This window comes from Anoplolepis gracilipes, chromosome 2 (genome assembly GCF_047496725.1).
Source record: "Anoplolepis gracilipes chromosome 2, ASM4749672v1, whole genome shotgun sequence".
Classification (NCBI taxonomy): Eukaryota; Metazoa; Arthropoda; class Insecta; order Hymenoptera; family Formicidae; genus Anoplolepis; species Anoplolepis gracilipes.
In genome coordinates, this window is record NC_132971.1 from 14,959,683 (window position 1) to 14,984,508 (window position 24,826).

General features: G+C 33.3%; 1 protein-coding gene across 2 annotated transcripts in view; it reads left to right on the forward strand.

Moving 5' to 3' along the window:
* The window catches only part of Urm1 (Ubiquitin-related modifier 1), a 79,862-nt gene that overhangs the window by 529 nt on the left and 54,507 nt on the right, over positions 1-24,826 (forward strand). Inside the window, exons 4-5 of one of the 2 annotated variants that reach the window (XM_072886857.1) lie at positions 1,304-1,352; positions 5,052-5,123. In XM_072886857.1, the coding sequence (XP_072742958.1) occupies positions 1,304-1,352; positions 5,052-5,120 (118 nt within the window). In that variant the 3' untranslated portion in view covers positions 5,121-5,123. Of the gene's footprint in view, positions 1-1,303; positions 1,353-5,051; positions 6,240-24,826 lie in introns of those variants that run through there. The other variant, XM_072886856.1, reaches the window with a different exon arrangement.

A 24,826-nucleotide genomic window follows, 5' to 3' on the forward strand; every position in this document is an offset into this window, starting at 1 on the left:
AACTGTATCGTAATACGATGTGTCCTCGGTACGTTATACGCACATAGTGCGTCACATAAACGCACTTTCCTCGATCCTGCCGTGGACTTGACTGATATCGTAAACCAAAATGGCGACCTAGTTCGTTCATTCCCGATAACACAGATGTCGACACTACACCTAATTCGCGTCGCGAGTCTATTCAGAATAGAGTAGCGCTTGATTGACCAATTATCCTGATTGGACAACCAAATACTGCTGTATTGGATTTTCAAACGCAGTCAACGGGAAAACGGAAGGTTCACATTTGAGTGTTAATATTATTTATCTTTCATATAAAAAACACAGTAATGTTGTCTCATTGTATTCGTCGGACATAAATATGGAGTATAGAAATTAATTATTAAACGTAAGATATTTTTTTATCTCTTTTTGTACACGGAGAAAATTTTATATTAAAAATTACTTACGGTATGTAGTAACTGTGGATCATTAGAAACATTCCAAGTTAAAATGCTATGTAAAACTGTAAAAATTGACATAATTTACGTAAAAATTACGTCAATTACGTCAATTTTTAGTTTTACATAGCATTTTAACTTGGAATGTTTCTAATGGTCCACAGTTACTACATACCGTAAGTAATTTTTAATATAAAATTTTCTCCGTGTACTGTTGATTGAACATTTTATATACATTTACTACATTTTATATATACTTACTATTTATTTGTCAATGTATTTTTGTATATTTTATCTCAATTTGTGCGCGATGTTCATAATAACTTTAAGGAATAATATAAATAAAAGAGAAAAATAGAAAGTTTTTGAGAAATAATAAAATAAACAAAGCTAAGGGCCGCCGCACACACTTTTACATAACGCATAATGCATATACATAAGGAAACTGATTGGTCTATAAACACATGCGAAAGGAATTCAACCAATCAAATTCCTTACGTATATGCATTAAAATGTAAAAGTGTGTGCGGCGGCCTTAAGCATTAAAATTATGACGTTATAAGCGTGAAGTGTTGCACTCATGTATATATGTATATATAATAGATAATTTTGTATCGATCAGCCATATTGAAATTTCGCACTCGTCGTTGTGTTTCGCGCGGGAAAATATCGCGACGAGAACGGGAGTTTGTTCGCGTCTTGTTTCGTTAACTTTCGTTCGTTTCGTTAACTTCCCTTTCGTTTTAACTTTCCGTAATTGGGAGAGAGCGTTAATATGAAATTCGTAAGTTTTTAATACACAATACGTTAGCTGTAGGAAAATCGCGTAACTCGATTTAAGAAGTTTATCTTGCTTGTTGTAGGAGGCCGGGTATTCTGATTCTGGTAAACGACGCCGATTGGGAATTGCTGGTGAGTGTTTGTTGCATTTCTGTTTAAATATTTTCACGGATATTCTAAAAATGTTTGTAAGAGACGATAAGAAAACTTTTATAATTATCGTAAATCTTAATGAAATATTTTAGCGAAAGTTTCGGGTAATATATATAGTATAGTTATTTTTTCACAACCTGGAGATGTATTTAATCTCTAGGTCCGACAATATTTGGAATCAATGTTTTTTTCAAATCAATGAAAATGTTTAATAAAAATAATTATTTGATATGAAAATCAATATGAAGTAAAATTGGTATAAAAATATTTTTTTTGAAAAAATTTAAGAGAACATTATTTATTATTATTATTATTATTTAATATTTATTTATAATTTAATTTATTATATGTTATCTATGTATTAATTAATTGATAATTACTTTTTACATTTTTTATGTGAACAAAATATGAAAACTATTTATAAAGGATCACAATCAAATTCCATATTCCGTATTCTATATATATATATATATATATACACATACATATATATATATATATATATATATAAATACATAATTACAAATAAGAAAGATAGATTAAACTAAAAATTATTTACTTGTTGAATTTTTATATAATAATTATTGTAGAAAAAATTCTTAAATTTATTTTAGCATATGTGTTTTTTTATTGTAAAATTAAATACTTGATTTATATATTGACAACTTTATTATTTTTTTAAATTTTTGTTTAAAATGAATTTTTGAAATGAGTCTTAAAAGTATATTAGATTTATTATAACTTTATTTTCTTTTGAATACAATTTTTAAAATACAGATTTAAATGCCTAGTGAGAATGACAGATGGATTTAAATTCAAAAAGGATTTGAATAGACTATTCAGCTATGCGATTCTTAAGTCTTCATATTGGTACGAAAAGTTAATGCACCATATTCGACGAACGAATCTTTTAAACGATATTTATATTCTCAGACCTTTCTAGAATTATTAAAAGTATATTAGTAGAGAAACATACATACATTTAAATATCGAATTATGATATTTGAAAAGCAACATTTATTTATATGCAACTCATATATTTGTTTAAAATTTCTTATAAGCTTTACTTGATCAATGTAGCTGATCGAGTTGTTTTAATATTTATTTTATTTATATAATTTTCTGTGCTTTATCACTTTTCTTTTACGTCACGTTTAAGGAGGAGAGTAGTATAGTTGCGAAATTATATGATAAAACTATCTATTTTTATTTTTTCTCTCAATATTTAACATTTTAATTGTTTTTTACTGAGCTTGTACGAGCTCTTTTTGAATTTTTATTACGATTTGTAGGCAATTCTTTTGTCGACTTTAATTATTTATGTTACTTTTGTAAAATTACAATTTTTTTAACCAAACGATTAAATCAATTTAGTTATTTTTAAATAAAAAGATAATTAAAAATGAATCAATGGTTTCTGAGAAAAAAGATATAACATAGAGATTCAAAACATGATTTTATAGGAGAACATTTCAAAGATTTTGATATCATTTTTACATATATAACATTTTTTAAAGTATTTAGATATATCCAAAAATTAACTAATATATATATATAACTGGAAAATAAATATTAAAATTCTTTTTATTTAAAAAAAATTATCAATTTTTTTTAATTTAAAAAGAATTTTAATATTTATTTTCCAGTACATTTTCTGTCTTAAGATGCATCTTATAACAAAGAGCTGCAAACATTAAAATCAGAAAACATTGATATTAAAATATTTAGACATTGTTGAAATCTAGCGTAAGACTGAAAATTACTAAAGACAAGAAAAATACACGAAAGGCGGAATCGTGAATAAATATCATGCATAAATATCGTGAAGCTTTTAAAGTTGTGCTTTACGGTTAATAAAACCAAGAACTCGATTGCGGTTTGCAAGTGCCGAGAGAGATTGCCAAGCGGCGGCTTAAAATATTAATCTCAAAGGCGCGAAGAAGTGCACGGTGCGGAGGCGGACGACACCCCTCGTCGCGCAATATTTCTTTCCCCGCGCCAACCTTCCCGACAGTAGGTAGGTGACACACGGCCTGTTCCTGGCGTCTGACAAACGGGATACCCCGTGACCGGTTTTTACAAACGGCATAATCGGCCTGTCGACCGTCGCCGCCGTCGCCGTCGTCGCTTACGCGGTAGATACGCAGGGTGTGGGATAACGGAGCGACTCCGGACGCTGAAAGGGCGCAAATGACCTCGGTTTGCCACACCCACGGAGAGAATTATCATTTTAAATTTGTAAATGTACACGTCGCGGATATTAGGAGGAGAGAGATGCGGTTCCCCCGCGCTCGAGCGAGAAGATGCTGCGACGTCAGGGAGCGTCGGAACGAGGGATAAGATGATGGCTCCGGCCATTATTATGATAATACCACCGCTTCTCCGCGAAGCGCTTCGGCTTTTGCGTTTCCGCGTCTTTTCGCTCTGGCCATCTTCTCCTCAAGACGCACGTATAGTATACATGTCATCTACCTTTTCCCTTCCGCCGCTTTTCTTTTGCTACTCTCATCTCTCTCTTTCTCTTTCTTTCTTTCTCTCTCTCTCTCTCTCTCTCTCTCTCTCTCTCTCTCTCTCTCTATAACATTGTAGTGCTCTACATGAATATTCTAGGCAAATATTTTTCGCTAAAAGTTTTTGGACCACGCATAATAGATATGTTTGTTATCAATAGCAAAGAGATGTTGAAAACGCGAACTTAAAAATAAAGTCTTCGTAAAGTCAAGATCTTCATTTGATAGCACATACACATATCAGGATGTCTACTCTCTGGGAAAAACATGGGAAACCTGGAATTTTCAGTGATTTCTTTTGTATCTCGAAAAATCAGGAAAGTCTCATGGAATTTTAGGATTCAGGAAATTTTTTCGAAAATTTTTTTTTTTGATAATTTTGCCCTCAACAGTCAGCCTTGTGTATGAAACTGGTGTCTCACTTTGGAAACTCATTAATTGTTGAGAATGATCTTGTTTTATTTTTAATAATTCTAGAGTTTTTGATAGATTAAATAAATAATTCTGGCTATTGTGAACAAAAAATGGCTCGGAACAAACCAAGACGCCAAGTTTACGCTGCTTATTTTGTCCGCTGACGATTTTTTTAGCATTTTTTATCAGATTTTAAGTGTTCAAAAATTCTACAACAATTATACAAAATGTTCTATACGTAAAAATTATTATATTATTATATTAATATATTAAACAAATCAAATCATCCGAGATGCCGGACATATACGTAATAAATACATACATAATTTATCATCTTTATAGTACGTACTGAAAGGATCATTAATGCCTTTATGAATTTATGTACGTACACATACATTTTCCATATATGTATGTACAAAATATATAAATGTATTGATATGTGCATAAATTCTTTTATAAATTAATGACGCTTTCTGTATATACATATGCACAATTAATTTATTATAGACGAGCGAAGATATGAGGTGAGACGAGTACTTTTTTATTTTTTTTAATATACTTAACTTTTATTACAGGACAGTTGAATAGATATTTTAAATTTTTTAAAGAATACATAGATATATGGGTCTGATAAAATATATTTTTTTTTTAATTTTCTTTATTTCTTGTCATATAGTTTCGCAGCGACTTTTAGTCGCTGTTTCACGTTGCTTTCGATTGTGATTAAAAATATAAGAAATATAATTTTTTTCAGGGTGAAGGCGATTATAAACTGTGTCCGCGGGATAAGGTACTCTTCATCTCGACATTGCATGGAGGGTAGAAGGTACAAATTTCCAATATATTGACAATCGACGAGGATAAATGTGATCCACCCGACTATCGCGGAACCTTTTTTTACATAATAAAGAATTTTATATGTATTTAAAATCATTGCACTAAGAGAATAAAATGTTTTTCCATGATGCTAGAGAATATCTATTTATAGTTAAAGTTTCAAATAATAATTATAATATTAGATTATACAGAAAAACACAATTGTTTTGTTTTATAATAATTCGACTGTTAAAATCAATATTGCTTTTTCAATATTATTACATTCGGCTGATTTTTTGAAATTTGGCTTAGATATTTTTAATAAGATTAACTTATGAATTATCCTGATGCGTAATAAATGAACAAACATTTTGTTGTGTTCATAATAAACTGAAACTTTTAAATTGTATCAATTAGTCAGTATACAATTTTATTTTTGGTCACGTGTGGATTGCATATTTCCTTTGTTCGTTTCATGTTTCTATTTTATAAAAAAAGTATAACTTGATATATAAAGCGAGGTATTCATTCAAATATTCCATTTATGAGAATCGCGTATGATGTAATTCAATGGATATTAAATTAGAAGCATATTGGTCTAAATTTAAAAAAAGCTTTTTTTCGATAAATTGGGTAACTTTGTTGACAAATAAAAAAATTTTTTGTATATTTTATGTTACCTGAAATACTTGAATTCTATGAAATTATTTATATCAATATTTATTATATTTTTTACTGAATATTTTTTACTTGGATTTTTTATTGTTAGCCAATTTCGTAGAGTTTGCAATAATATTGTATTATTCCTTGAAACTTATCCTTTATCCTAATTTCCTAGCTGAATGCAATTTGATAGCAATGCGTATCTTTTACATATATTCTGGACTTGAATAGCTTTATGTATATTGCGTTATAATTGTGTAACAATGCATAGTAATGTAGGATTCTCTTTTTCATTAAAGCGAAAAATTTGAGTAATGAAAAGTTAATAGAAAAATTTTGTCGCAAGATCTTTGAAATTGCGACATTATGTGTATTATAATGGTAAATATATTTATTAACTCTAGAATTGTCAATAATACAAGGCATAATATTCTGAAAGCTTTTGATTAAAATTTTAATAAAATGCGTACATTTTTCTTATTATAATCTATTATTTCTTTTATTTTTATTTTGTACATTTACTAACACTATATGTATATATATATAAGATAAATTAGTTTCATTAACAATTAAAAATATTAATAAGTTAAAAAGATATTTCTTTTATAATATTTATATAAGCAGAAATTATTCTGTTTGACACATTGCATATAACTAAAAAGACTTAATATTTTTGAAGTCTCCTTAATGATAATTTTTAGAAGAAACTTTTAAAAGAAAAAAAATGCGTATCAATATAGTAATATTAAATTTAACCTGAGGTACAATACAGTAATATTAAATATTATATTTATAACCCATGAACGTGTTACATGTAAAAAATATTAATATATTCTATGTATACATATAGCTTTATAGCAAATATGTTTGATAGCTTAAAGCCGGATGAATGAGCACGAACAATAACAAACGAATAACAGCGGACGAGCTTGAAAAGACATTAATTTATATATATATATATATATATATATATATATATATATATATTTTTTTTTTTAATCACTTTCTATGGAATTAACAAATTGTATAAAATAATTTTAAATTAAATAACGCTTCTTCTATTGATATTCGTCGACATTTGGTAATTGTATTTTTTTCTCTTTTATCTGGCTTACAATTAGTAAAGTCTTTTTTGAAAGATACAACGATTGAATTTTGAAATTCAATAGTACAGATATATGATTTCTGATTAAAGCGCACGGCTGCATTTATGCAAATTGCGAAATTATAGTTGCGCCTCGTTAATATATCAAAATCATAGTTAGGACATAACTCTATGAAATAGATTTCATGATACTGGGAAACCAATCGCTGGCGACGGATCGATAGGATCCACCACCACCTGCATCTAGTATAATAATCTAGCGATACACAATGGCGCCAATTAATCACGCGCATGAGCTCCGCATAAAATCGAGAAAAAGATCCTAACGATCGTCGATCATAAACGACCGATATATAGCGTATCTACTTCTCTTTCCCCCCTCCCCCCCTGTGCTTTCCGATCTTTTCGCACGTGTGTGCGTTTGCACATGTCGTTTATGTGTGCGAGTATGGGAAATGCATCCTCCTATCAACGAGAACCTGAGTGTGTCGCAATCGCTAATGGCCTGGCCGGGTTGGATGGTCCAGTGATTAATTGTGTCACCCATGATTACATTACGGACGCGCGCTGCGGATTCACTATATTATATACGGCCGTATACATGCGTGTAGCGGGCGGATTGCATGTTTGCACGAGGAAACGCGCGTGTACGTGCCTGTAACAAGTCGACCAGGCCGCGGGAAACGTGCGTCCTGGCGGAAACGTCCGGCCTGCTAATCTGCAATCGCAAGGTGTACCCCGATGACGCATGCGAAGAAACGCTCCGCTAATGCTCACTGTTGTGCGGTATCACGAGCTTTCCGTTTCCGTATGCGTATTTATGTACTCGTGACGCCGTCGGTCGTCTCGTTGATATTCGTAACTGTCTGAGAGCGCTTTCGCACGCACGTATGTACTTCGCAGTCTATAATCTATACATACGGCACTGTACTACCGGGGTAGTTCGTGAGTAGCATATGAAATGAAGAGAGATTCCTTATTTAAATATCAAACAAAAATCTTATAAAAGAATATTTTTCACGTACATCCTACATAATGGAAAATAAATATCTTTGCGTGAATTAAGGGACGCAGATAAACAATTTTCATTCTTGATTTAATTTTTAAATAAAGTCTCCTTCTTAAAGAATACTTCTAATCTTGAGGATGCTTCTAATCTAATTTAAATCAAAAATCAAAAAATTATATATTCTTATATACTTATATGCGAATTATTTTGCGACGATTATCAAGACTAGGCAATAATTAGCTTTGTCTTTTGAATTCTGCGAAATGGATGATAATAAAAATAATGGGAGATGAGATTTCTTACACTTAGTGAAACTGTCATTTCTCCTCTGTGTGATGTGGTTCATTATTTTGACTCCATTTCCTAAAACCGTCCGAAAGAATTATATATTTGTCATCCTTATCCTATACCGGTATTTAAATGTTCAATGTTTTTTGGCCTCAGTCTACCTCGATGAAAATTGAACACGTGCACAGACTTACCGGGGAATTAGATTCAGAGGTGAAGGGCTGGGGATTCTCGCGCGAAGATGAAATCGGCCCGGTATCACCGCAGTATTAAAGTTTCGCGACGTCTCTAACAGTTGTTCCACTTTTAAACGCAAGTATAATTTCTGTTATCTCCAACTGGCGTGGTGTGCACCTCGCGATGCCGCGAAATATAAAATAATAAAAGGGCACGACGAGCGGGGGGGTGAGACGACGGGAACTTTGGCCATTACGTCGAAACAGTTCGGCGCTAACGCGTCTTCAACTTTTAACGGTCTCATATTTTGTATCCCTTTCGCTATTTCTTGCAATTTAGACAGCTGAATCTCGCAATTTTAGGCAAATTTTATACATTAAAATCTAAGAACACTTTTAAATATCAGGATTGAATATTTGAAACAAAATCCAGAACACCGAGAATATCTCTTTTTTCCTTCTCATTAGTAATTACGTAGTATTTAGTCACATAATTACATTTAACTTGCGATCCTCTTTAGTAGGTAATATTTGTTTTAGTTTACCGCTACTCAGCCATTTGGTTACTAATCCTCTTAGTTGCTTCCTATCTAGCACACCGGTACGCAGCTTTTGTATTTTGATTTCTACATGTATACCACAATTATTGTTGCTAAAAGTATTAAGGAAAGATGTATTTTCTATTTGCTAAAAAGTGCAAAATATAATAAAGAATATATATTTGAAGAAAAATAGATTTTCTTTCATTTTTTTTTATTATAATTATAAAAGAATATTATATATAGAGATATTATATCTTAGAAAAAAAGCATTACGTAATTCGTATACACAGTACATTCTTTTCAAATTTTATTTTTAGAGAGATTATTTATTCTATATTTTTAAATTTTCTAAAATCGTGAACTTTTCCAAACTAACACTCTCTTAACAAAAGAAAAAAACAGAAGAGAGATAATTCAATTATTGTGCTGTAAACAGGGATTTTAACTTCAGTCTAACATAAAGGCTTTTCTAAACAGTTTGTTCTTTATGTTATGGTAGCATCAACGTTTTTGCGATAAGAGAAGCCGTTTAAAAATTGCAAACTCGCTGTCTAATGACACGTAATGTCTTTCTTTCGATCTGATTGTGAGACGAGGAAAATGAACATGCAGTAGTAAGGTTGCCATGAAAGATTGAACGGGATTCGTTTGTAAGGACGAATAATTTTGTACGGATAACACCTACCGGATTGCACTTGGCTACGAGCCCAAAATCATTTCGATAGGATCGAGATCTATTTGCGACTGGCTCTTTACTTCCGTGTTTTTTCGTTCGATATATTTGTCCATCTTATACTACCTACTATTCGTCAGTATTCGCCTATTCTCGTTTTATTCTTCGCTTTTTCTCCTTTTCTTGTCTCTAAGACATGAATCATTAGCGTAAAGCGAATAGTTTTATGAGCTGTAGCGAGTAGATGCTATCGCGTTATATTTTTTTTTAAGCGCGACACCCGCATTGTTCCTCTGCGATTTTTGTTACTAATCATCGCTTGCCTCAACCGACTGTGTTAAGGACTTCAAGGATGGTTCTTTTTAAAACATCCTTTTCTCCAGGACATCTCTTTTTTACTCTCGACTCGAGACAAACGTAAAAAAAACTTGCTGTTACAAAGAAACATTTACAAATGCTTTCTCCGACCTTAATGAGCTTTGCAAATGTTGTAGCTTAATATAAAAACGCGTACTTTTTTTTATGCACGAATGTAGAAATAGGATTAAAATTATGGCAGTTGAAACAATTTCGTGAAAAATATTTAAAAATTTTTTTATTTTTTTAAAAACTTGTGCACAATATTTTTATTTTTGTAAAATTATTGTTTGCATGAAATTTATTTGTATGTATTTGTTACCACGATTATTTAATAATTCGTCGTATATTTATGATAACGTAAAATTTAATATTATCGATAATTGTTATTGACATTTTACGTCTTGATATGCCTTTCAATTTTTTCGACACATTAAAAGTAACTTTATGGAACTTATGGATTAAGTTTTACGATTATATTAGTCAATGAAAAACCGTGCAAATTCAATTCATATTAAAAGATTTTTTTTATTTTTAGTTTAGAATTTTTGGTGTTGTTTAGCATTTTGTTTAGCACTTTTCGTGTTGTAAATATATAAGATCAAAGAAACTTTTTAACAATAATATGAAAAATAATGTGCGATATAGTATCGTTTTCTGGATGATGTTTCATAAAAGGCGTGGTTACGAGTACAATATCTCGTGGAATCATTTGACCGGTAGCTTTACGGGAGCCAGTCGATCGTAAAAAGGGATCTTGACACATAGCTCGTAAAACCGACTTAATTCGTCCTATAAAGGGAAACGCCTTCGTCGAGGCTAGCGGCTAATGCCTCTCGTTTTTCCTTCCGTTCACATACGCTTTATATGTCTCAATCATTAGACCTGCATTCCATTAAATTTCATTCATTCCAATTAATTAAAATATTTTTATTCAAATACATAACTTTATTCCGTTATTTAAGGAAAACTTTTTTTCGTTTTTATTACATTAAATCATTAATTTTATTTATTTCAATTTATTTCAATTTATTTCCTTGAATGGCTTTTAAATACAAAAATATTAAAGTACGAAAATATTTGTTACACGAATATATTGATAAGTTAAATTATTTCATATTATTATATTTTTGATAATCGAAATATTACACATTACACAATAGGGAATAAGAATGGCATTCTGTATAGATATATACTAGATACGTGATACACGAGTCGAATCAACCCTTTCATTGTCAGTACATGGGCTGTTTACTATAGTCTTGCTCTTTATTTTGCACATATACATACACGTATAATTTCACAGTGTAGGGACCGAAACATCGCAAAATAAAGAGCCGAAGGCGCACCTGTATATTTCGAAAAGTAAACGGTGGAAGGAAAGATACGATAATAGAAGGAAAAAGAGAATAAGGAGGGAGAGGCAGAAAAGAGAAGGAATTTTCTTTCCCTAATATCTTCCCATCTCCCGTCGAATGCACAACTCTGGCAAATTGGAAGAAGTGTGCTCCCTACCTCTCGCGGGCTCGACAGCCCGGGGTGTATGTTAACGGCAAGCGGAGAAGAGAAGGGGTAGTTGGCGGCGGATTGCACAATGCACGAGATTTCGTCCGGTCCATCGGGAGTCCCGTCGCGTTCCCGTGGGCGGCTATTAGGGTGCGGGGGTCTTCGCGGAGGGATTTCCTCTGCAGGATGGCAAGACTCGCTGGGGGCGAGGAGAACCGTCCGGGCAAGGATGGCAGATAATTTGTCCAGCGTCCCCTTCTTCGTCCTTTCTCCTCTTTCTACCGCCCCTTCGTCGACGTTTCGTCGATACTCAGGAAAAGCATGGGGACAAGTCTGCGCCGCTGACCCGAATTTCAACTAGATGTCTGTGTCTATTTTAGTTATATCAACTCGTAACGCTTCTCACCCGCAATATGCGACAATGTAGTAAATATACAGAATAATATAATCGCGGATACATCTAAGAAAATAATGCTCATTTTTTAAATAATATTTTTCACGCAAAAATATATTCTATAAATAAAAAGTAAAACAGAGAAAATAGTGAAAGAGAAACATTACGTAAATTGTATACAAGTGTATTTAAGATTTTATACATGTATTAATAATAACATACATCATATTTCAGATTTTTTAAGCAATTAATTTAATAAAATTCCGATTTTGATAGTTATTGAAACGACCATTAGTACGCTTACCGCACGCACGTTTTAGTATGCTCTGTGAACGATCATGAACAATTGCCAAAGCCGGGTGCATGTGAAATCCAGGGTGCATTTAGGCTATCAATTTTCTGCACCACTCGATATTTCCAGTATCACACAATTCTCTCATGCGGCACGAAGTGCTGCGAGAATCTTGCCAGTTTTGCATCAGCGCAATACCAAAATCATATATACAGAGTGTACTGAATAATACATACGGCTGACGCCGCATACAATGTGCAAAGAATATTGAACAACTTTACATGTTTAAACATTTCGAAAAAAATATTAAAAATAAAAAATTTATTTAAAGATAGAAATCAAGCAATTTACGATATACATTTTATTTAATGATTCCGTGTGTTAAGAAGCGATGCAATGTTAGTGTCATAAAAATGAAATAATAATGGAATGAATTTTCACACACATACACAAGCCAGATAATGTTGCCTGTAGCTAATTACGGATTAAATTCGATTATATTGTTCTTACAGTTTTATACGTAATTTCATTTAACGTATTTACCGCACGATAAATTCCGATTTTTATTACCTCTCTCGAAAACAACGTATATATACTTGTACTCTGAAGAATTGAAGCGTACGCTATTATAGTTCCGTGCTAAATGTAATATAATTCTGAAAAGTAATTAAGCCAAAAAAAAGGAATATATTTTATTTATGATAAAATCTTATTCTCTCCATTCTGTAGTGTGTTCTTATATTACATTTTTTCGCGTTTTTTATTTTTTTATCGTCTAATAATGCGTCTTATTTTTCATGAAAAATTTTATTAAAAATAGGAGCGACTAAAAAATATTCGATGAAAAATTCCTATTAAACCTGTGTTTCTTCCACGTGCATTTAAAACATCTGATCTTTTGATTGCTATTTATATTATTTATTATGATTTATAAACTATTAATTAATATATAATTTATAAGCTTTAAAAATCTAGTCACTTATGTTATAGCAGTAAATACATATTATGTAGCACATAATTCTAGGATTTAAATTCAAAGGCCAGTATTTTGAGCTCACATTTATCACTAAATGTAAGTTCAGAATACAAGCCTACGAATCTTGAACTTGATATATATTTTTTATATAATTATAACTTTATATAACATATTTTTTATATAAATATGGGAAAGTTATTAAAATAATAATATAATAATATAATTCTAATGGTGGAATACGACTCGATTATAAACTATAATGAAAACAAATTTCCTATGCATATGAAAATATGAATATTTTATTCAACGCTTGCACCCTGTTTGGTCAGAAAATTTCTTGGCTCGTTATACCGGAGGAAAATAATTCCATAAGGACAAACGAGGACTTTAAACGGTGGGCCCGGCTGGTATGGGGCGGAAAAAAGAAAATTGTGTGCCAGACTATCAGGGCGACTTCTTACTTGGGTAATTCCTTGGTAGTGTTTGTTTTCATATAACTACGACTTTTGGTACGGCAAATTTCGATGTTGCTGCGGCCGTGCCAGAGAGGGTGGTAAATGGTACTAAAGAGAGAACGCAATTTGTATGTACAGTAAGCCGCTGTAATTGCCAGACCACCTATCTACCATCGTAAATGCGTATCGAGTACCCCGACTTTGCTCCTTCCTTCCCTCCTCCCGTTACCGCCAATTTACATATTATAATTTATAGATGAGAGATACTGCGCCACAGGAGAGAAGCGGCTGCTTTTCCCACGAAGTTGGAACTTTAACGTGCTTCGCGGTGATAATTCTCTCCGATCTCAATGGTATTTCAGCCTGTCGTGAAGCGATATTAAACTTTACATGGCGTATTGTGGCAATTTTATCTCTAATAATGTTTAAAGAGAGAAATATTACATAAATTTATTTGTTACTTCAAAGTAGCCTATTATTTTATCGTTTTATTATGTGATTATTTTGTATAAAAGATATAAGTTTTCAAACAATTTTCAGTAAGCAAACAATTTTGTACAATTATGCTTAATCTTTTTTTTCACAACAAATATTACGAACAAATTTGCTATTTTTGATATTTTGTCCATTATTCTTTTTGTACACAATATTCTTCCAGAAAACACAAGTAATTCATGAAAAGTATTTATTCATGACTTTCTTGCGACGATTGATCTTCTTGTCTCTTTTTTTATGCGGAACAGTATCGATTAAAGGGTGAGAATAAAAATGCGTTGTAACGATATTTTTCATATTGTTTTTTTTTTTTTTGGGAGAATTTCAGCATTATCATTTCGTGTTTACAAGAGGGATATCTTTTTGTTTTGATACGTAGTTTTTATGCGTTCGTTGTACTTGCCGCCAGAAAATTTCATTCCAAGAACATCAGTCCGTGAAAAACGCAGTAAAAGTGAGAAGAGGTAGTTTATTTTATACTGACATGCTTTTACGTGGCGCGACGAAAGCTCGTTGATTATGACAGTGTTTTGGATGTACAAGAGGGTGCACTCCGTGATAAAATCTAAAATGTTTAAGAGATGACGAAGCGGACGAAGATGTACGAGTCTGGAAAATTACCGCATAGAGAAAGAGAGAGAGAGAGAGAGAGAGAGAGAGAGAGAGAGAGAGAGAGAGAGAGAGCTTTTACGGAAACTAAGACGTACTTAACCCCGGGGTTAAAAGGTGGAGAGTCATCGCGTGATTGTGGAACGTTATCCTACACTACATAATCCGGCTGGCGAGGAAACGTTTCTGCTAAAGATTTGCGCTTCTTTTCCGATTGCAGGGACAGTGGATTGTGGGAACTTCAAAGAAGCTACTCTTAGACTTGGTGATGTCGGATGATTTTTCATCGAAAGATATACACAATTCTTAAACGTTATTTAAACACGTGGCAATAAATCAATTTCTTATTATATTTAGTATTTTGAATTAAATTATTGATAACGTTCCAAATTAGTGATACGTTTTATGAACAATGAGTTGTTATTATACGAAGAAAAAGAAAGATATGATAGAAAATTGGAAAATAACACATTATTAACGGCGTAATCAATGCTATTTGCGATGGCAGATGAAATTATTAACTGTTGGCACACACTAGAGTTTAACTGCATCCGCTTGATGTCATAGATTTTTATTGTTTTCATATTTATTTTTCGATGATAGTTATTCGACGATAGCCATGATGCTTTGCTATTTCGCGAAGAATACAGCCACTCACGAATGAAATTGCTTCGAAAGCGAAGACTCATCTTCGAGAGGAACTAAGAAATGGTTCGCGCGCCAATATGTCTTTAAAATTGAAGCAGTACTACATCGATATAATAAACTTGTGCAAGTATTTCTTGACCAGCTTGCCCACAAAGACACGTTTGCTACACAATGCAATATATTGGTCTTCTGTTGATTACTAGATACGATATTAAGTCGTATATCTGTACGTGTAATATCTTTTTTCTTTTCTTTGTCTCTAAATAAAATGTCATGTTGTCGATCCCCGAAGGATGTTAGTGCAGTTATCTACGGCTTTCTATGTTTAGATTTATATTGAATTTTTATTGAAATTACAAAAAATTGAAAATGCGACTGCAGAATGCATTTACGGATCGTGTCAAAGGATTCAGCGGTATAGAGCGTATAATGCAAAGATCAGAGTGTGGAATTGTATAAAGCGCTTATCATACCTATTCAATCGCGCCTTACATAGCCGTACCTATATACTACGTCGCAGGAATACTAACAATAAGAAATAAGAACTTTGCGAGTAAACGTGATTGAATGTACATGCGCATACGTGTGAGAGAATACGCGCTAAAAAGGCATTTTATCCAGCTCTGAGAGAGAATCGATCATTCCGAAAGGGACCGTAATACGATTGAGAAATTGTAAAGAATTTCTTTACTAAAAGCTGCGATATCGGCAAAATAAAATGTCAATTACAATAATAATAACCGTTTTATTGCCATTGTATCAGTAAAATTTAAAAGAATTTAATAAATAAACGAAATTCCATTTCGTTATAAAATTCGGGAGCGATTCTAAAATAAGTTTTCTTAAATTTTGCATATATTTTATATACAGTATATTTTTTTACTAATTAATTAATTAAGTCAATTTTTCTTCCCAGTGAAAAGACCGATAGTTTTCAACTTATAAGCAACCAAAAGTAGAGAGAGTTTCTCACAAATTAAGCTTTAGAATAAAAGGATGAATAAAAGGAGATCGTGTTCTTTATTTAATTTAAAATTTACTTTAGCTTAGTTTTTTAATTTAAAACTATCAAGATATTTAGATAATATTGAAATTTAAGAAAAAAAAATAGTATGTAATTATCTTTTTTTTGCCAAGAGAAAGTTTGCTCCGCAGTTGGTCAGCAAATACATTAATAACGTTCGATAATTTATTTAACATTCGTTTTGTACATTGATTAAATATAAAAACAAAAAAATATTTGAATTTTATGACCGTCAAATGTACCGAAAGTTAATTTCAATCTCTTATGTTTACAAATCTGTGGCCGAAAGACCGTGATGAGCTTATTCATCAATATACATGCGCAGCAAACTTACGTACACTTCATACTAACGAATGCTCTTGAATAAATCGATAAGTGCGAGACATCGTTCTTCGAGAAGAAGACTCTCTTGCTCCGGTAGAGTTGCCGTGCCACGCTAGAAATTCTGAGCATGGGCGTAACATTGAATATGCATTAGCGTCACTACGTCGTCGGGTGCAACGTCGAAGGGATGGAGGGTTTGGCAGTGACTCACATTGTGACCGGAATAAACAAACTACGTTTTAAGTCTCTTTCTTCGACGATGGCTAGCGTCGTCGTTTCAACGACAGGACGAAGATCCTTGATCGAATTATCGTAATCACGCGTTCCCTCGGGCGGGGAACGACTCTTCTTCCCTTCAATTTTATTTGCGCACGTTTCAACGAACGAAGTCGCTTTCTTCTCATCGTGAGGCAACTGCTCCAGGAATACCTTCGTGTTATCCTTTTGCTAAAGTGTCCTTTGTTAAGATCTTATCAATGAGGAAATTGCAATTGCTGTTACGCGGAACTTTATTCAGCATAAGGATAATAATTCATGTTAGTGCTTTAGTCTCTATTTTTTTTAAGATTTGTGATAAAGAATTTTGAAATAAATCTCGCGCGTTCGTAATATGTGAAACTGAAATTCTAAGTGTTAGTTTCACTTTTATTCGAAAATATAATACATGCAAATTATATTTATATATATACTTATACACAAATATACACAAATTTTTTTCTAAGTCAATATTAAATATAATAGAGTAAATTAGAAAATGTATATATAACATTCAAAGTTTATTAAGTAGAGAGACATTATTTCTGGAGAAGAGATGTGTTTTAAAAATGACATAAAATTGCGTTGATCGCATTCAAACGATGCTGCTCGCCCGTTGCGCTAGTCATTAATTCTCGGAGCGATCCATAATCAGGATCATGTCGTTGAAGGGAGCGCTAGCCAGTTGAGGGGGCGTAAAGGAGCTAAGCCGTAGCGTATCAGCTCACACGTGGACGTGCGTGATAACGAAGCTTACCGTCGCGATTGTCGCGTGTGCGTACATTGTGCATGTGCATGCCCGTAAATGGCTAAATGCTCCTGCGAAGGGAGCTTAAAGTTTGATATTACCTTGGCAAATGTCCACGGCAATCTTATAATTCAACTATAGCTATTAGTATTGCCGTTCACGTGAAAACGACAGAGGCACATGTACGTATTACTATATATTATACTTAACGTCGATTTCGTGATATCCACAATGAGACGTCGGGACGTGATTCGATCCTTTTCCGAATTGTAGGCGTACATTTAGATCGCGGGGCAAAATTACCGCGATACTTTTGGCAGCCGTTTCGACCGCCGCTGAAAGTTAAATTCAAACTTTAATTAACGTGCCACCGCGTCGCGGATTCGTTTGGAATCGCGTGGTCCGAAATTGCGAGAGTATGCATTATCTATCGACGTGCGCGTGTTCGCGCGCGCCGTCACTGCCGCAAAAATTTTCCAAAACTTTTCGAACGAACGACGAATTTTAACGGTAATTATAAGCGGCGCGTTTGGATATCTAAATGCGATAATAATAATTATTTTGCACGCAAGTACATCACGATATAGAAGAAAAAATTTATTTGCGTTGGAATACGCTATTGATGAAGATTACACCGTTCGAGTTTATTCGTGTCCATCGTGTTTTTTAGAGAGAATAAAAGCGCCGGGAAACTCGATTTTTACGCGAACGAACCTATCGTGTTTGCAGACATAGCGTACTCGTATTTGATGATGATCTTTCGATCGTCGTATTGATCCTGCATTGTCCCTCGCACTCGACGAAGCGTAAATAGGGATGTACTATCACGTCAATATTATCGGGCGAACATGCTTAACCAACTGGATTTACTCGATTGACATAAAAAGAGAAAGAAAGTAGAAAAAATTTGTAATTTAAATTATTTGATGGAGATTTAAATGCATGTTTATATTTATATTTATTCAAAATATTTATATGGCGTTTATTCATCTGCATTATATTGAACATTGATTTCTTCATATTTTCCTCCATTATATTTTTAAAAATCACATAATGTCGATATCGATTTCAATTCGTGATAATTTTCTTTCGGTTATTTATTTCAAATATTAAGAGGAAGGAGGGATATCCAACTATTAATTTTGGGAAATTCTCGCAAAAGTTATAAAAATTGAAGAAAAATAATATGCGAAAAATTTTTTTACTGTGAAAGCGATGAGTAAGTTCGTTTCTGACCATTCATATATAATATATGCTATATATACATACAAGAGACGAGGAAAGAGAAAGGCGCGACGCGAAACGAGAAATAGTTATATTGCTAGGCTGAGTGCCAGAGACCCTTGTATAAAGCTACCTTGTGGCCTTATTATAATAAACCGCGAGGAAACGACGTTACTTATATTACCAATTGTTCGTGACATTAGATTGTCATCATATATACTTTCTTTTCTTACTTTTCATCGACGAGCCAAATTATCGAGCTCTTGTAATTGTGAATAACATATTTATAATCAAGAACAGCAACAATAAAATTACTCATGTTACAATTTTTTGTTTATACGTTATGTTTTCTTTAGAGAAATTCTAGTAAAAAAGTATTGGGAAGAATACTAACAATAAATATTCGTATATGTAAAGTTAAATCGTATTTTAAACAAGATTTTCTCTCTTTTCTTAAAATTTTATATAAATATTAATATATATTAAGTCACAGTGCTTACAATGAAATACTGGTCTAAAGACGACGTGCTATGAGAGAACTTTTGCTGTACAGCGATAATAACAGCAATGTTGTCAGCAAACGAATTTTGTCTTGAGTACCGTGCTGTAATAAAGTCCTGCTGCTCTTAATATCGCAATTTGAATCAAAAATTTGCGCTTCCATTTAACTGCAGAAGACTGAAAATGGTTAAAAAGTTAAAAGAAAGTTATGAAACACTGCATTAAGTATTCTTGTAGATAAGGAAAATATCGAGCAATAATAGACGAGCTACGGGTAACTTGGAAGAAAATAATAAAATAATGCTAATCTTATATAGATATTAACTTGCTTGGAGTGACGAAAGAAGCGGTAGAAGCCAACAGACACGATAAAAGAGGCGCAATCTCTGTCGGGGAACAATATTTAAACTTCATTATAAAGCCAGTAGACCAGGCGTCCTGTTGCCTCTAGCTTTACTTTTTTTTTTTTCAACCACCCACTCACCTCTTCTGCTACACCACGCTGCTACAGTTCCGTTTCGCGCGCTCCGTGCTTTACGAGATAAAACGAAAGTAGTTTATTCCTGCAGAATCTATTATGTAGCCTATTAAATAGCGTGCTCTTTTTAATTTTTAAAACCAAGTTTATAGTTAACTGCTACACAATCTTGTTCGCAATATTATGCGATTCAAATAAATGAACTTTATATTTGACTTATGATATGGGTTAAGCATAGATAGAATGTAAAGTTTTCGAATCCTATCCCGAAATCCCATGCACGATCTGAAACTTCTTTACTCAAATAGGAATCTTAACGTTTCCACTTTCCACGTGTTTTATTGGAATATCTTCTTACTCGCTTGGATTGCATGGCGGCGGGAAAGGTAGAGGCGTAAGGAAGTTGCCGAAGATAAGGCGAATTGAAACCTAAGGAGGTGTCGGCAGAAGAGGTTGAAGTGGTATCGGGGGTGTTGCTAGGTTACTACCCTGCTTCCGTTGATGAGAGCCGAAGGTGGTAGACGGCCAGGTTCAATGCGTACGCGTTCGATAGCACCGAGTCTCAACGTGCGGCGTACCCTCAAATGTTCTGCTTCTTCTTTCCGCGCTGTCGATTTTACAGATCTTAATTTCTTTCTGTGCCTACCGCTTTCATTTGCCATCCCGTCTGTTTCGCTCCAACATAATTCCGGTCTATTCATTTTCGACAGTATTTGATCTCGTGAATATCACGCAAATAGAATAATTATACAAGTACGCGGTTAATTATAACGCATTGTCAACTCTGTCGATCTGATCAATATATTGAAATCGATCGTTTTGGAAAAAATATTCTAATATTCTCACTTTTCGTCAAAACGTAAACACTTGCTAGTACGTTTGTAAAAAAAGGACAGCTTGTTATTATTTAAAAATAAAATAAAAAATAAGGAGAGTATATATTTTATTTTACTAAAATGTTTTTGATATGCAGAAAAGAAAAATTGACATTAAATCTTTAATTTCGATTAATTCTTCAATTAAAAATGCATTTTATAATTATAATAGATTAATTTGTAAAAAAAAAAAACCCTCATTATCGACTGTCTTCCATTTGTAAATAATATTAATTAAAAATATTTTACGATATATTGCAAAGTTTATAATTTTACATTGAATTTAATAACAACTCTTATTTTTTGATATTGAAAACCGCATTTTTTTCCGCATATAATTCAAAATATATTTCCTGATATTTCACTGTAATACTTTATCGCACGATCGCATGACGTGATCAATTGCGAGATGTAAAGAGACGAGGCTGTCGGAAGGTATATAATACACGCATATCGTTTACACGGTACGTTGGAAAATAAATCACATGAGCTGTCCTTAATGGCTGGTCAGTGCGCGGTCGCTGGTGTTAAACACAGTTCTGGTTTTAGTAAGGATAACCGACAGTAGACCCTTCTACCATGTGGCATCCCGTTAGATACACCCGCGATCCGTTACGCTGGTCCCTCTTGTTTCGACGTTGTGGTTGCATTAAAACAACCTGTTACCTCACGGAGCAAGTCGTTGGATACGAATTTCTGGCAGCAATTTAGCGGATAACAATGAAAATTAACCAATATCGCGACCGTTATGTAATTCCATCGTTCGCACGAGACTTGATTACATTACACGTCGTCCATTCGTCGACAAATTCACTTTCCTAACGAGAACACGTTGCGCTCTCGATATTACCGCGTCGAGAATCAAGCACAAACCTGATACCTTCTCGCGGCTGAAATAATCGAAGGAGAAAGGTACCGCGATGATTTCTAAAATTCGGTTCAGCCAACGCCATCGCGAAATAAACTTGCTTTTTAAAGATGGCGTTTTCCAGTGAAAAAAAGCAGCAGGCATCCTCTCCTTCCGCTTTTTCGCTCGCGGCGTGAAACGAGGCCATCTCGAATCGGTCTGTATCGGTTCAATTTTCATTTTCACCTGGCAGCTTCTCCAATTTTCTTCGGGTACTCTTCCCTTTCCGTTCGAGTGAGTACATACTCGAGTTAACGACTTCATCTGGCGCACCGGCGACTGAACTTGTGCTTCGTTCGAAGGGTGGGTAAGGAAGACCGCCAGAAACGTCCCGGGACGGCGCGAGTGCTTCAGCAGTGCTCGAGAACGCTGGTCGGAGCGCGAGACTTGGAAAATTAATTAATTTGTTTCATTAGAAGAATCAATATTGTTGCAGTTCCGCGCTACGTCGGCCAGGCAGCCACTTTTCTCGCTTACTTGTCTTATCAGTTGTTCTTCGATCGGTCTCGCTCTTGGCTCCTTTGCTCCTTGAATTGATCGTCGGCGAACGAACAAACGTACCCAGCGGCAATTTCGGCCTTGGGAAACGCCAAGTTTTGAACGAGGGGCCGCGTAAACCGATGAGCACTCAACGTCGCGATATTTCATCTTCCAGTCCCGCTTTGCCGACGTTACATTATTCCGGCCGCGAGTATAAGCAGATTCGATCGTGCCGTGGCAAAGGAAATTCGCATTACGCCTTGATCGTCCGTTGAGACAGTGACTAGGAGAGTAAATTCTGTTCTCTCTACGAGATACGAGACGCGCGTTTATCTATATGTGTGTGTGTGTGTGTGTGGCTGTGTGTGTGTACGTATATGTCTGTGCGCGCGCACTCGATCTCCTTGCCTCCGAATGGAGAAATATTGTTTCTTGCCGTACTTTCGATCCCTTTTCTGGAACCGACGCAACAAATAGAGTTTGCCCTTTATATCCTCCGATGCTATAAATCGCACTAAAGTGCGAAGTACAGAAAATAAGAGCGAGAACGAGATTTTGTTTTTGAAAGAAACCCAAATTTTAAGATTCGATATAGTTTTTATCGTTCGTTAAAGTTTTCGAATTCAAGAACGTTACTTATCGTGCGCCGGAAATTATGGAATTTTTATAATTACCTTAAACATTTTTTTATATTAAAATGAACGTAATTATCACACGTAAAATTAATATTATTAATCATAGATAGTTAAACTCCACTCAAATTGTATTGGAGATTAGCTGTTTTCGTTTAGCATAAATTCATAGTACATTCGAGCTTTAATTTACAGATATTGATAAAATTCCAATATAAGAACTATCATTTAATTATAAAAAAAAGATATGTACCATTTCCGGCTTATCTGCGGTTTTTCCTGGTCAGCCGGTGGGTCGACATTATCGTCAAAACGCACACCGTGAAAGGGCGATAAGATTCGTGGAGTAAGGGGAAGGAAGATGAAAATCTAGGAAAAGGGCCGTCTGGAAAGCCTACGGCAATCATCATAAGGGGATTCGGTGTCCCCTTTCGGCCCTTTCGGCCCTTTCGTCATTGCGGTCCGTCCCGACCGCGTTTTCTCGAGTATTCGCTCATCTCCCGTCGCCCATCGTTTTCTCCTTCATTCCCCGACGTCACGAGAATGGGTGGTGCAAAAGTCGGCTTAATGGCTCCACAGGGGACGCGACAGTTGGTTGAAAAAACAATTCTAGTTGCCAAATCTGTACGCAGCCATAGAGTCGGTCAGCGATTCTCCTCCAATTTACTTTTCCGTTTTCTCATGTTTTCCCTTCTCTTTTTATACCATGCTTTTTGTGATTTGTCCTTTTTTCAAAGATTCATATAAGCGAGGCATATATTCTTCATAAATTTATATATATACACAGAAAAAAAGTAAGTGTCAAATATCAAAACTTATATACTCATATGAACGCGTTCATTGTTTCATATATACATAACAATTTATAATCTTAGAAGAATTAAAAAATTTTAAATTTCCAAAATATTATAATCGTATTTCAATATTACAATTGTCATTTTAAGAATAAAATAATTATTTATTTTAACTCTAAGAAAATTATAATCTTTGATTTGAACATGTATTATTTTCTATCCAACATTTTTTCTTCTCCATTCAATGAAATTATTCATAAATAACAAGAATATATTTTTCTTGATTGAACTATATAAAATGTCTTTAGTCAAGCAAATTTTCTTTGTTAACGCAATATAATCTCATTTTAAGATTTACATTTTGAAACTAAAGATATTGTTAAAATAAGAATATTCTTTTTTTCTGTGTACGTTATATTATTATTTATATCTACATAGACATTTGCAAATCAGGTACAAAAATTATATATGCATATATAAAGTAAAGGAGAGATAGGAGAGTTTGCGCATTTTTTAATTTCGATAGATGGAATAAGATGTTCGCCGTGTGAGAAGCAGCGAACTCATAGAAGCTTTGGTTAAATTTATATTGATTCAACTAGTGTGTTATTGATGACAATTTTCTGTTTTGTTAAGTGCTTGAATTTTTTGGAATGTTTTATATATTTTCACAAGAAATGTTTTACTAAAAAATTAAACAATTACAAATAAAGTAATTTCTAAGTTTTTTTATTTAACCTAGTATTTCATGAAATGTTGAATCTGTGGAAATTTCTATCGCTGATCATATGTTGGTACGTAATCTTTCTTACCCAATAAGGATAGCTTACACAGGTGCTAGATAAGAGAGTTTGCGCAAAGATTTCGTTTATAAGAGGAAAAATGAAGTATACTCTTTTCATTTATGTGTATTTTGCATAAGGAATAAAATATATAAAATAAAATATGTAATTTTTAGTTTTTTTTTAAATTTTTCTCGTATAGAGTATTACTTTTTTATTTATTTGTTAATTGTGTTTCTTTTTTTGACTTAAGTTTACTTAACTTTTTTAAAATAAAACAATTTCTATTTTTTAATTTATTATTATTATTACTATTATTTATTGTATTTGTAGTAATAAAACAAATTTTAATAAATTTTATAGAAATAAGAAATTTACATTTGTTTTTAAACCAAAAATTATCTTCTATACGCAATCTATTCTACTCACGTACGCAATCTCACCTACTCGGTTAGAAGAGATCGCGCAATATTAAATTTCTGAAAAAACTGCATTATCTTA